The 12,479-nt window shown below is 45.3% G+C and overlaps 1 protein-coding gene across 1 annotated transcript in view; it reads left to right on the top strand.

Annotated features, from left to right (window-relative positions):
- MDGA1 (MAM domain containing glycosylphosphatidylinositol anchor 1) overlaps nt 1-12,479 on the top strand; it is a 137,604-nt gene that overhangs the window by 43,596 nt on the left and 81,529 nt on the right. Inside the window, exons 5-8 of the mRNA XM_029965106.1 lie at nt 3,731-3,927; nt 6,733-6,865; nt 11,462-11,731; nt 12,119-12,448. Coding sequence (XP_029820966.1) covers nt 3,731-3,927; nt 6,733-6,865; nt 11,462-11,731; nt 12,119-12,448 — 930 coding nt within the window. The remainder of the gene's footprint in view (nt 1-3,730; nt 3,928-6,732; nt 6,866-11,461; nt 11,732-12,118; nt 12,449-12,479) is intronic.

Raw genomic sequence — 12,479 nt, forward strand, 5'->3', positions numbered from 1 at the left:
ACTGTGGACAAAAGGGAGGGAAATTAAACTTATGCCATAACACCCATATGGGAGGAATCCAAGATTTAACGTCTAAGCAATTTTTGAACATATTTGCTCTCCTGCAGAAAATTACCATTCTGCTCATTGTCCTTAGCTATCCACTATTCCAATTTTCTCCAGCCCAAATAATACCAAATCTCTCTCCTCACTCATATCTTTTGAGAAGGCCTAGCCAGCAAGAGGTGATGCTAAAAAGTTGTGAAATACGATAAATCAGCTGAAACTGTCCCAGAACCTGTCATGACCTGTTCCCACACTCATCAGCAACACAGTCTTCTGTGCTGATGTGCTCTGTGGTTATCTGTCAGTGGAGCAACCTCCAGGCTTCAAAACTCCAGTACAAATCTGGAAATACTTTTGCAGATATTTTTGCTGACAGCAACTGCTGCCTGAATGCTTCCTCTTAGTCCTGCTGTCCAGCCTTACTGTGATGTGACTCTCACAAACTGTGCCATAGAGATGAGCATCCTTAGCTTTTGGCAGGCTTATGATCCACAGTAATATTGTATGGCTGGGAGAAGTTCCCATCTCTGTTCCTTCCTTGCCCTACCCTTTATTGGTGTGTGGGCAGCATCCTACCTAGGCTGGGGAAATAGATTGCTTCAGCAGCAGCCACTGTGTGTAAGATGGGTATTTTTTCACTGGCATTGCATCACTTTGTCTAGGGGAGTTCTGACACTTGCCCTAGATCTACTTGGCTTCTCTGCCTCTTTCCTCTCCTATGTGGGTGGAAGCATACATACAATAACTCTTCATTTCAAAGGGGACTTGCTTTTCTTAAGCCTCAGTGTGACACTTTGTCAGGGCCTGTGTCTCTAGAACAGGACTGCGCCATGAATCTCTTTATGCCCCGAGGGCACTGCCACAGTGCAGGATGGAGCTAGAGTGATGTAGTGTCCCATGGTCCCTCATGCAGCTCTGACCTGTAGAACTATGGGGCTAATGGGGTGGCCAAGGGCTTTCTCATACTAACATCTACTCTGCAGATGGACTTGGTACTGCACCTCTGTTCTGCTCACTTGGTTTTTAGGAAGGAGAGACTATTTTCTGCTGGTATTTGCAGTAGGTAAAGGGAACATATAGGAAAAGTCACTGTTTTTGTTGAACGCTCACCCAGGCAACCTTCAGCTGAATGAACAAGAGTTTAAAAACAAACCCCTTCTTTCCCTACATACCATTTTGTAGTTAGAGGTCATGTGTACACACCCTCATGTGTACCTTGGTGTCCTTGACAGCTACTGCTCATCCTCAGTCATACTTTTAGTATTAGACAGCAAGGTTGTACAGAGAGCATTGTTGGTGCCAAGAGGATATTAAATTGGAAACTCTAAACCCTGTAGCATGATATTCCTTTGCCTCAAATGAGCATCAGTGAGGCTTTAACATATTGATTTGATACTGGCAGAGAGGCAGCTGCTGTTCAGAGTATTTCCATGTGGGAGAGAGAGAAAGTAAAGGAAAAGAAAGAATGAATGTTTACAAGCTCTTACTGTGCATGAAACATCCCATGTGGTCATCTCCATGAGCAGCCTTGGGCCAAATTTATCATTTGTGCAGCTCACTGACATCCTTGGTGTTACCTGTAGATCAAGGACATAGATATCATTGTAGGCTTTATTTTAGCTTTTCTCAGGAGGGCTAGACCTAGAGCTGACTGCTACAAAAGAAGGCTGGAAGATTTGAGGGAAGAATGCTTTAGCAACCAGAAGAAAAATGTTGTTTTCTGTGTGGGGAGTAGCTGGGAGCCAAGAGACCTGAACAGCAAGCATCTTCTTTGGTTAGAAAGGGAAATGATTCACCATACTTTCTGCTGAGAAATGGATTCTTAGAAGGATGGTTGCTACAGAGTCACTCATGTAAAGTTTGAACAAATAAAGGATGATTAAAGACAAAGAAGAAGGAAAAGAGGAGAATCTGTTCCCAGGGTCCTGGTCCAAAAGAATTTGATGTAAAGTTCAGTCACCCTATGGCCACATGAAGACAGCACTGTATGGAGAGAAGCCTTTTTTTTTCCCACTTGTGTATGTTTTTCTTCAACCTTGAGTGTTTTTTTGGTTGGGTTTTTTGTTTTGGTTTGTTTTTTGTCCCCTGAGATATTATTTTGGGTCTTGTCATTGTTCCATTAATGGCTCTACTTGTATCTCTGAGCTGTGGTCAAGCAGACAAATTTCAGGTCCCATTACAATTGCTGTCTGCCAAGCATACAGCTCATTAAAATATGCAAATGCACAAGTTGACACTTGTGATTCAGCGGAGAACATACGTTGTTTGGATGACTTGTTAACAGAAACTCATCCTTGCTTCCCTCTTCCTTTCTAGAAGTCAGATCTCCAAACTTGCAAATCTGTAAAATAAAATGGAATGAAAATTAGGTGGCATAGGAGGGCAGGAGGCGATGAGCATGTTAACATGTTAACACAAGCAGAAGACTTGCTGGCAGCACCAGAGACATACCTCAGTTTCCTCAAAGCTGAAGATGGGGTCATAAGGCTCCTGAAAATGTGGAATCACTTCAACTGAGCTCAAAAGATGCCTTAAAAGACATACATGAGGGCACAGGGACAGATTTCAGTTTTAGAGGGTCAATTCTTGTCAAGTGGGATCTTAACGTTTAACCTCAGTCAGTCTCAAAGTGGTTCTGGGAGGAGAAAGATCCACCTCCTCTGAGGTTTCCCCCATGCTACCTTGATGTTCAAACATTGATACCTGGTGCAACTTCCAAGAAAATGATCCCTTTTTAGCAGGTGGGCAACTCTAGGGGAGCAGTGTGCTCTGCATGGATGGAGAAGATACTCTCCCTGTGGAACTGTTGCTTGAGTCCTTGCAAGTGAAGTCACTGATAACCATTGATTCAGTCATGATGGCTGCAGGTCCAGTAGAGGTATGGTGAGGGAATTGTAAGGAGTGTCTTCTGTAAAGGAAGAAAACAAAAGAATCCAATCAGTTTAGGGATGAGGAATGGAGTTGAAGCGAGTAGAATTTGCTGAAGAAGGGTAGTCAGTACAGACTTTGAAGAAAATACAGAGGATATTTAATAGGGAGAGAAATTATACATTCCTATTACAGTGTTTTGAATCTCATATTCCCATGACTCCCCACAAGGCTTGCTCCTGTCTACATGATTCTCCATCTCAGTTCCTCAATCTTATCCTGATTTCCACTCTCACTCCTTTACTTGAAGGTTTGTTTTGTCCTTTGTACGGACATCTCACAGCCGTGGGCTTAGTCCTGTGATTCCAGGAGGGATCTGGGAGTTGAAAAGTAGAGAAATGATGATGGAGTTTTCTGGGATCCCTCTGACCTCTCACTGAAGTAGAGAGTGGTGATTTTGAGGGAGGGAGTGGGGGTGTGCCATCGTGGAAGGTGAGGCAGCCCACTGCTCTGAGAGGCATGTGGCAGGCAGGTGGTTTGAGGACTGCATGGGGATCTGCAAACCAGAGACTGCTTTCTATTCTCTGAAGGTTGTGTGGTGAGCGGGACAATTTTGGCTTCTCCTGTCTGTTCCCTTTAGATACTGGTTGTATTACCTGCCCTCAGATAAGTTCTTAAATCAGCAGTTGTCATCAGCCAAATGTGTGGGACCTTCCCCTCTCCTCTGTGGTGCCTGGAGCATCATTTGCTCTGCAGGCTGTACGTGCAGACCAAGCTTTGCTAACTGCTGCTGCGACCGTCCCTACTTTCCTTCCAGATCTAGATGAACCTGTTCTCACCGTTCACCAGACCATCAGTGATGTGCGTGGCAGCTTCTACCAAGAGAAGACTGTCTTCCTCCGCTGCACTGTCAACTCCAACCCACCAGCTCGCTTCATCTGGAAACGGGGAGCTGAGACACTTTCTCACAGTCAGGACAATGGCGTGGACATCTATGAACCCCTCTACACACAGGTGAAAAAAAGCAAATCTCTGCCGACTTATGTTGAGTGTCTTGCTGATGCAGGGCACTGTAGTAGATTGTCTTTCCCTGTATGGATTATGATGTTGAGGAGAGTGTGGAGCACTGCAAGGAGCACTGTCTCCAGAAAGGCTGGTAGAGCCTCCTGCATGTAGGTTCCCAGGGTACAGGAAGAGCAGGGGGCTGTGTGACAGCCTAGAATTACCCTCCCCTTTTTGTCACTGTCCCTGAGAGCAGGTCACAGCTCCCCTAATGAGTTTATGTGGCTGTTAGATGGCTGAGACTAAAATCCAAGCAAAAATTCCAAGATCAGGTTTCTTTTATCTCCCATTGCTAATTTTTTTTTTTTTTTGGTAATTGAATGCCCAAGCCCCACATGCAAGGGGAAGTGCTTCCTGTTTAGCAGTGTGAGTGAATGGCAGGCATTGCTGTGGGATCCATGGGCTTTTCCTAATAGCCACGTGTTATGGGGAGCAGAGATGCCTGGGCATTTCCTGACTGTTGTCCAATGACAAGGAGTCCACATCCTTTCTGCTTGTCCTGCTTGCCTGTGCTGGACTTGCCCTGCACAACCATGTTCCCCCCATGAATACCACTTCCTTCACAGTAGTTAGCCTCCCAATGCAGTGGGAGACCAAAGGGATTTTTTCTCTTGCCAAGGCACTCTGGGCATGTTATCCTAAGCTGAGCTCCGGTTCTGAGTGTCCTTCAGATGCTAATCAGCCCCAGTATTTCCAGCAAGTCTGCTAGGCAGCACAAGGCAGTGATGGGTGAGAAGGGAGGGCTAGAAGGGAGGGCTGGAAGGGCAGCTCCCCAGGGCAGCTGTTTCATCCCAAGCACCTTCCTGCATTCCCAAAGCCGGGCCCTGAGCACATTCTGCCCAAGTTTGATTTCTGAGCAGTGCCCCAGGCAACCTTTAAGTTAATGTAGTCATGTTCATATTTTATTGAAACACGCCATCTCTGTAGGTCATGGAAATGGGCAGCCAAATGGAAACATTCAGGGGGATGAGGAGGGAGGAGAGAGCTGCAGGTTAGCAGCAGATTTGCAGAAACACTGTAAGTCAGCATTGCTGTTTGGCCCTGAAGACAGCATTGTGCACTATGTGGCTCCCAAGCAGGACATCCCTGGCCTTAGAGGAAGCCACCATGGGCTCTCCAGCTTTCACTAAGCTCAGTGTAATTAACGGGAGACATTGCTTAATGAGAGGATGTCTTGGGATATTTTCTTCAGCTAAATAAGGCATCTGGTAGAAATTCACCATGTTGCAGCATTAATGTGTAAAGGACCCATCATCCTGCAGCTCCTCTCAGGCAATGTTCCCAACACGATGGGTCATTCCCAGGTCTGAGAGAGGGTGTTAGGACTGCTGTGCTCATAGAGGCATGCCCTTAAGGTCTTCTCCTTAGCACCAGTATAAGCCTGTAAGTTGGTAAGCCTGGGTTGGTAAGAGTTGAAGTTAATAAAAACACACCTCTGCAACACTGTTGGGAGGGGAAAATCTTGCTGGAGCTCAAACGCACTATGTTTAACAAAGCACCCTTCGCTGAGGTTTGCAATATTGTCTTAGAGGTGAACCTGTACCAGTGTTAGGTTTGAACAGACTTTTACATTAGAAAGGAGTTGAAGACTCTCTAGATATTTACCCAACATTTACTAATCAATAAACAGGATACATATGACCCTGTAAGTAAGTAGATGACATGCACAGTGTAAATGCCATCATTTGTGTGGCGCAGCAACAATCCTCAGGGGACAGGACTCTCACAGGGTTATTGGTGTCCCAGGTATTTATTGTTCTAATTTATTCAGTTCATGTCCTTGTTCTCTGCATATTAGCATGCCTGAGCTCATTGTCCAGTCCCCCAAGGTAGTCCTTAGGAGGATTTGTCATGCTGACACCTTCTCACATTTGCAGGCAGTTATGGAATGGTTTCTCCAAAAGAGATTTAGACAAACACAAGGAGAAAATAGCAACAGGTTGTCGGGGGAAGACATATGAGTTGCGTGGTGTGCAAACCATAGGATGCACCTCAGAGCTTTCTGCATTCTGTAAATAAATATCTACAGAACACATCTATCATTAATTTAACAACTTAATTCTGTTTCTATAACAAGCCAGTAACTAATGGAGTGCCAGGCAGTGATTTTTTTTGTTTGCTACCTTACTATGAGAAAAGGCTATCGAAGTCCATGCAGCCACTCTGGATTTATATCCACATAAATGAGATTAGAATCTGGAGAAGAAGGATCAGAAAGTTTTAGGAGTTTTTTGAGTATTTCTCTGAATTATCTTCTTTCCCTCTATAGTGTAAATTTCTACAGTGTAACTGTTGAACTTGTCATATTTAGGTCAGCATTAATGCCTCAATCTGCTCTAATTTACTTTGGTTTGGCAATGTTGGGTCCCCAGTGACTTTCCTTGGGCACCTACTGACATCTCAGAGTGAGATCCCAGGATCTGTTCTGGGATGTTTAAGGTTTGTCATGTTCTGCAAGATGATTCTTGCAGCAGTTGATGAGAAATTATGCCCAGACCTGTTTGGCAGTGCCTTCAGATCAAATGTCAGTCAGTTGCTGGGTGTTTTGAGAAATCCCTGAGGTGAAATTACCACTGCAAACATTTTGTGTCTCCTTTATATAGAGCTGGAGGGGCTTGGAATATGCTCAGTTCCCTGAGGATTTGATGGGACCTGCTGGTAATCTGTAAACCTTGGGACAGGTTATGGACTTGCAGTGATGATCTGTGCTTTGTACACCTGTGTCTTTTTTTCCCCCTATTTTTTCCCAAATCCCAGGGTGAAACCAAAGTCCTGAAGCTGAAAAACCTACGACCTCAGGATTATGCCAGCTACACATGCCAGGTGTCTGTCCGCAATGTCTGCAGCATCCCTGACAAATCCATCACCTTCCAGCTCACAAACACCACAGGTAAGAGGGGACACAAAGGGTCCCTGCAACCCTCTGACCCCTCACCTGCTTAACAACCATTACTCCTCCAGAAGGGTAACACAGAACCCTGGCCAGGGTGTGCAGCACGTCACCCTCATGTACATGGCTGCTAGGATTACAGAGCCTTCACATGGAAGTCTTGTGGCCAGGGATGCTCTAATTTCTTGTAGCACTGCATATATCCGGTGCCTTGGCCAGGCCTGCCATGAGATCATTAAAGGAAGACTACATGTAGGTGTTGAGGCACTATGTAGTTTTTAACTCAGACACTGTTTTATTTATTTATAATTCTGAGTCACTTTAAAAATAGATTCGATACATCTAGAGCTGGGCAGTGCTGCAGTTCTTACAAATAATTCATCCATGTGTGACTCTGGCCTGGTTTGCCAGGCTGTGCTCTCAGCACATCCCAGCTAACAGGCTCCACTGGTACTGGTGTTTATTGAGAGCATACCTTTCCGGTCCCTTCTCAATAAAGAGATTTTACACTTATATTCATGTTGGCAATACTTAAGGGCACTTCCAATTTTCAGCAGATTCAGTTTGGTGCCTCTTGCTTGACCTGCAGTAACTGATTGAGCATCACGTATCAAATACTGGCAAGGACCTGATTGCAGCCTGTCCATTAAAAAACAGAAAAAAAAAAACCAAAACCACACACACACAAAAAATCCCCACCTGCAAAGTCCCCACATGTATTGAATATTTTCAAATAGTAAGTAAATGTCAGGAAATCGCTTCCAGCCCTGGAGTATTCCATGATCAGAGAGAAAGGCATTGTAGTGGTTTGAATTATTCACCTCTCTAATGTAACACAAAGCAGTTTGCATCCCTTGTGTCATCTTTGTGCAGCGGAGACAGAACTTTTTTTGATGTTGCTAACTGTTGACAGGATACTGTTGATACTGTTTAAATTGCGTTTATTGATCTAACTTGAGCCCAAGGTGTTGAACAATAGTTGTCTCATTTTAGGTAGGAAGAAGAAAAATAATGAGCTTAAGAAAGTGAATTATAGCTAATGTCAGAAAAAAATATTCTCTGTGTAGTAAGATCTCTGAATATGTCTTGAGCAACTCACCCTATTACCTGAATTTCTCTCAGGATGAGACTGTAGCAAATGTTGAAATATTCTCTTTAAAAACTTATCTTCTGCTCATGATGAAGAAAGGGATCTTATACAGCTCTTCTTTCCTCTCCTTTGAAGAGTCAGAAAATCAAATTTCTCTTCATGTCCACTCCCCTGCCATCCTAAGCACAGGGAAACTACCCTTCATTTCAATCCAGCCCCTTTACTAAGTGAATGGGGAAAATGTATTTTCAGGTTGTAGCCCCAATCAGAAGTCAGTGATATGTCTGAATTTACACCAAGTTCTTAAGTACTTACCTAAGCTCTGAACCTGGACCATGTAGTACGTATATCTAGTATTTTTTTCCTGTTGCTTAATTATAGATGCATATTTATACATAGTTACAGTGGAGCCTGGCACTACAAGCTCAAAGGGGCCATGGAAAATGTGTTCGTAGCAAATTGTATTAAAAGTTGGCAGTGAAAATGAAGCCGGCATTGCGGTGTGGGCAGGATTTGCGTTAAATACCACAAGTATATTTAATTTGAAATATTATCTGGGTTACTTGCCCTGTAGGTAGTATTGTGCATAGATGGGAAAATATTTAAAGGAAATTCTTTAGTTCTCTCCTTTTTTGCCTAGGTCTTTTCCGTCCCTCTTGCACTTGTGCTTTCACAGCTTCTCTAGCCTTGGCTGTACCCAGAATCCTGAGCATCTTCACTCAGGATGCTTTTGCCTTTGCAACTGAGAAGGCGCTCAGATGGTTGGAAATCCATCTCTTAAATATTTATAGTCCCGAACACTACAGACCTTGAGGGGAATTGGTGGGTCAGATCATGTCAGGCCAAGGGAATCTTCTCAGTTCATTTGCTTTTCCTCAGCTGGCTCCTCAGTTCCTCAGCTGACTCCTCAGTGGCCTTTGGGCAGATCATAGTCTCCAGTAAGGAGATGTGCTTCTCCCAGGCTCCAAGTGAGCAGCTTGGCCCTTGCAGCAGGGGTTGGGTCCTTTGTCTGCAATCTTAATGGGAAGGAGATTTCTCGGATCTTCCTCTGTTCTGTTGCTGTTGCATGGCTCCAAGCAGCAGGTTGAGTCTGCAGGGCCGCAGGGCCACAGGACCAGCTCAGCACCGGGCTGTCATCACCTGCTCCAGTAGGGTCAGCCTGATGTTTTCCCCTTCCTCAATTTTTGCAAAATTAAGCAGTCCAGCTGGTTAATTCTCCTGCAGTTTTACTGCAGCAAATTGGACTTCAAAGGGAATTGAAAGCAATTCTTTGTTTTTAATGGTCCCCTCGCTGCTCCGCAGACTCCGCCAGCAGGTTTTCTGAGCCAAGAACAAAAGGAATTGCCACAGGTTACAAATAAATGAGATTTATCTCCTGCATAACAATGTCTGCAGTCTGTTAACCTCTGTCTGCTGACAGGAGTGGGAGTGGAGAGTGGGGATCCACACAGGCTGCCACAGCCAGGGCTCCATTTTGCAGTATGTCATGGGAGCTTGCTGCCTGGAGCTGTGCAGGCAGCAGATTTGCAGTTTCCTTACCTCCTTCTTGCATGTACACACAACCTGTCCTGATGCAGTGCTTCCATCAGCATGTCATGTTTTTTCTATGTTGCCTTGCCCATAGCTGGGCAAGATGAGTATGGGTCAGATATGTGCACATCAAATGCTGCAATCTTAACCAGAGCATGCAGGACCTCTGGTTTGTGCTTCCCAACTCTGACACTTTCTCTCTGGATAGAGGCTGGTCTCAACCTTTTTCTGTCTCTGACAGGGATGGATGCTGCATCTGTCAGTTTGTCCATGTCCTGTGAATCTGAGACTAGCTCAATGTCAGAAGGCAGAAAGAGCTATTTGGTGTCAGCTACACTCAGTGACAAGAATGTGTCCTACCCGACCACAATGACTTGAGCTATTGAGTTTCTGGGCTTCATAGTATCTCATGAAACCACCTTGGTGAGGATGTACAAATCCTTCCTTTGCCATTTAGTATGCATTAACTCTTGCACGCTATTTACAAGATTCCAACGAAGAGAGCTACCAAAGTCTATTGAATGCAGGTTGTGGCCTCCCGAAATTCAAGGACTCCAACCACTGGCCTCAAAATGGCCAGTGCACGTGACAGAGGAGCCATCTTCTTCCTTAGGCACAACAGGTCACCTCTGGCAAAAATAGCATGTACTGTGGCCAGGGAGGATGTTATATTCAGTGCACCAAAGCGTTATTCCAGCACGGCAGTAGTTGCACTACTAAATTATGGCACTGGTGCTGAAGAGAGAGCAATCCTCCTCGCCTTGTTTGTATGGGCTGTAATTCAGGGATCCAACACAAATCCAGCACATCTCATTAACACAGGGTCCAGGGAGAGAGGAGGCAGAAATAATGATGCTGTTAAATCAGGCTTCATGAATATGGAACAATATCTTATTTTGCATTATTATGGCTGTTACTTAAAACAACTCCCTGCCTTTGTGCTGGGGACTGATACTTTCTCAGCTCTGTCTGGATGGAGCCAGTGGTGATGCTGACAGGGGCTTTGAAAGACTCTTCATGGAATAAAATAGAGAATACAAAGGGAAGCATTTTGGATCAGTTCCTGGAGGGGGCTGTAATGAGAAGGGTGCAGAAATAAAATAAATTGAAAATCAGGTACTAGGGTATTCAAAGGAGAGGTTGTCTAGACATTTTGAATGAGTTTCCATTCAGTTGTACATAGAAGAGAGTCCCTGTGATTGTGATAGCCCCCAAGTGTATAGAAAAGTGTATTAGGCACCTGAGGAGGTGAAGAAGGTTAAGAGTGGGTGTAGAGTTGCTCTTCACGGTCTGTTACTGTGCAAACAGGTTCTAACCCTCCATATCAGGCTCTGAGCTGCAAGGACTAGCTGCCTGTCAAAGGCTTTGCCTCTCAAAGATGTCTGGTTGGGCGTGAGAGATGGAGAGGCGTATTGTAGGAGAGCTGCCATCTTTTTTTAGTGATAGACCTTCCCCGAAAGGGATAAAAACCCTGTTCGGGAGGAGTGGTTCAAGCTGTCCTTGAACACAAGCAGTGGTTTTGTTCAAGCAGGCTTCTCTGAGCCTTTCTCCTTCACCTCTCCATCAAGTTTACAATGGCTTTCCATTGCCCTTATGCCTAACTGCAGCTGTTTGTACCAGGAGTCAAGAAGCTTTCAGCCTTGGGTTTTCCACTGCCAAATTTCTGTCTGTTTGCCACCCCTGCCCGTGCAAAGGGTTCATTGGGACCTACATCCTAAGCCCTAAAGAACCTGCACTGGGCACTGATAAAATGTCATACCTAGTTTGTGCTCCAGTCCTAAGCACTAATGATGAGTGGTTTAGGTATGACCTCCATACGAGCACCTTTTATTTGTAATGAGTTCATTAAACCCTCCAGCTCTCCCTACTCACATCAGCCATCATCAAGAATAAATCCTAGAAAGTATGAAGCTGTGTACAGGCAAGTGCATGGGTCTTTTTCAAGCTCAGAAGTATCCCTCTTTGTACATTTCCAGCCCCACCTGCTCTGAAGCTGTCTGTCAATGAGACGCTGGTGGTCAACCCTGGTGACAACATCACTATGCAGTGCTCTCTGATGGGCGGTGACCCACAGCCAGAAGTTGTTTGGTCTCACTCTCCTGGCCCAATGCCTCCCAATAGCCTTGTGCAAGGAGGCAACCTCACGATCTGGAGGATCCGCGTGGAGGACTCGGGCTATTATAATTGCACAGCCATCAACAATGTGGGGAACCCAGCAAAGAAGATAGTGAACCTGCTGGTGCGGTGTAAGTTGCTGTTTTTCTCAGAGCATGGGTTTTCGGGGTGGGGGGGCTAGATTTGCATTTCTCCTGGCTGTTCTTGTACAGCTGAGGGCAAATGTGATATTTAGCAGCAATTAGTATTCTGGAGAAGTGCCTGTGCAAATTTCTCTGCTCCCAGACCAACAGCTATGCAAGCACTTCTTTCAGCCTCATCCCAGGCTGTACCACTATCCCGAGATGGAGAATGATCCCAGACTGCCAGATGTGAGGTCCTGGGGACATTTTGTGGGAAAGAAAGTGGGAGAGGTCTTTGGGCAGATTTTGCCTTCCTGAGGAGCAAAGAACTGCTTTCCTGTCCCATGCAAGACACTTTACTCTCCCTAACCAGTTTTTCACTTCTGTTTATCTCAGCCATGAAGAATGCCACATTCCAAATCACTCCTGATGTGATCAAAGAGAGCGAGACTATCCAGTTAGGGCAGGACTTGAAGCTCTCATGCCATGTAGATGCTGTTCCCCAGGAGAAGGTTGTCTATTCCTGGTACAAGAATGGGAAACCAGCCAGGTTCTCAGACCGGTTGCTCATCACCCGGAATGACCCCGAGCTCCCACCTGTGACCTGCAGCTTGGAGATTATTGACCTGCGATTCAGTGACTATGGTACCTACCTGTGCGTGGCTACCTTCCAGGGAGCACCCATTCCTGACCTCAGTGTGGAGGTGAACATCTCCTCAGAGACAGGTGAGCCTCTCTGTGGCAGATGGGGACCTCA

The sequence above is a fragment of the Manacus vitellinus genome, unplaced genomic scaffold (genome assembly GCF_001715985.3).
Source record: "Manacus vitellinus isolate BGI_N305 unplaced genomic scaffold, ASM171598v3 scaffold_8_pilon, whole genome shotgun sequence".
NCBI classification, from domain to species: Eukaryota; Metazoa; Chordata; class Aves; order Passeriformes; family Pipridae; genus Manacus; species Manacus vitellinus.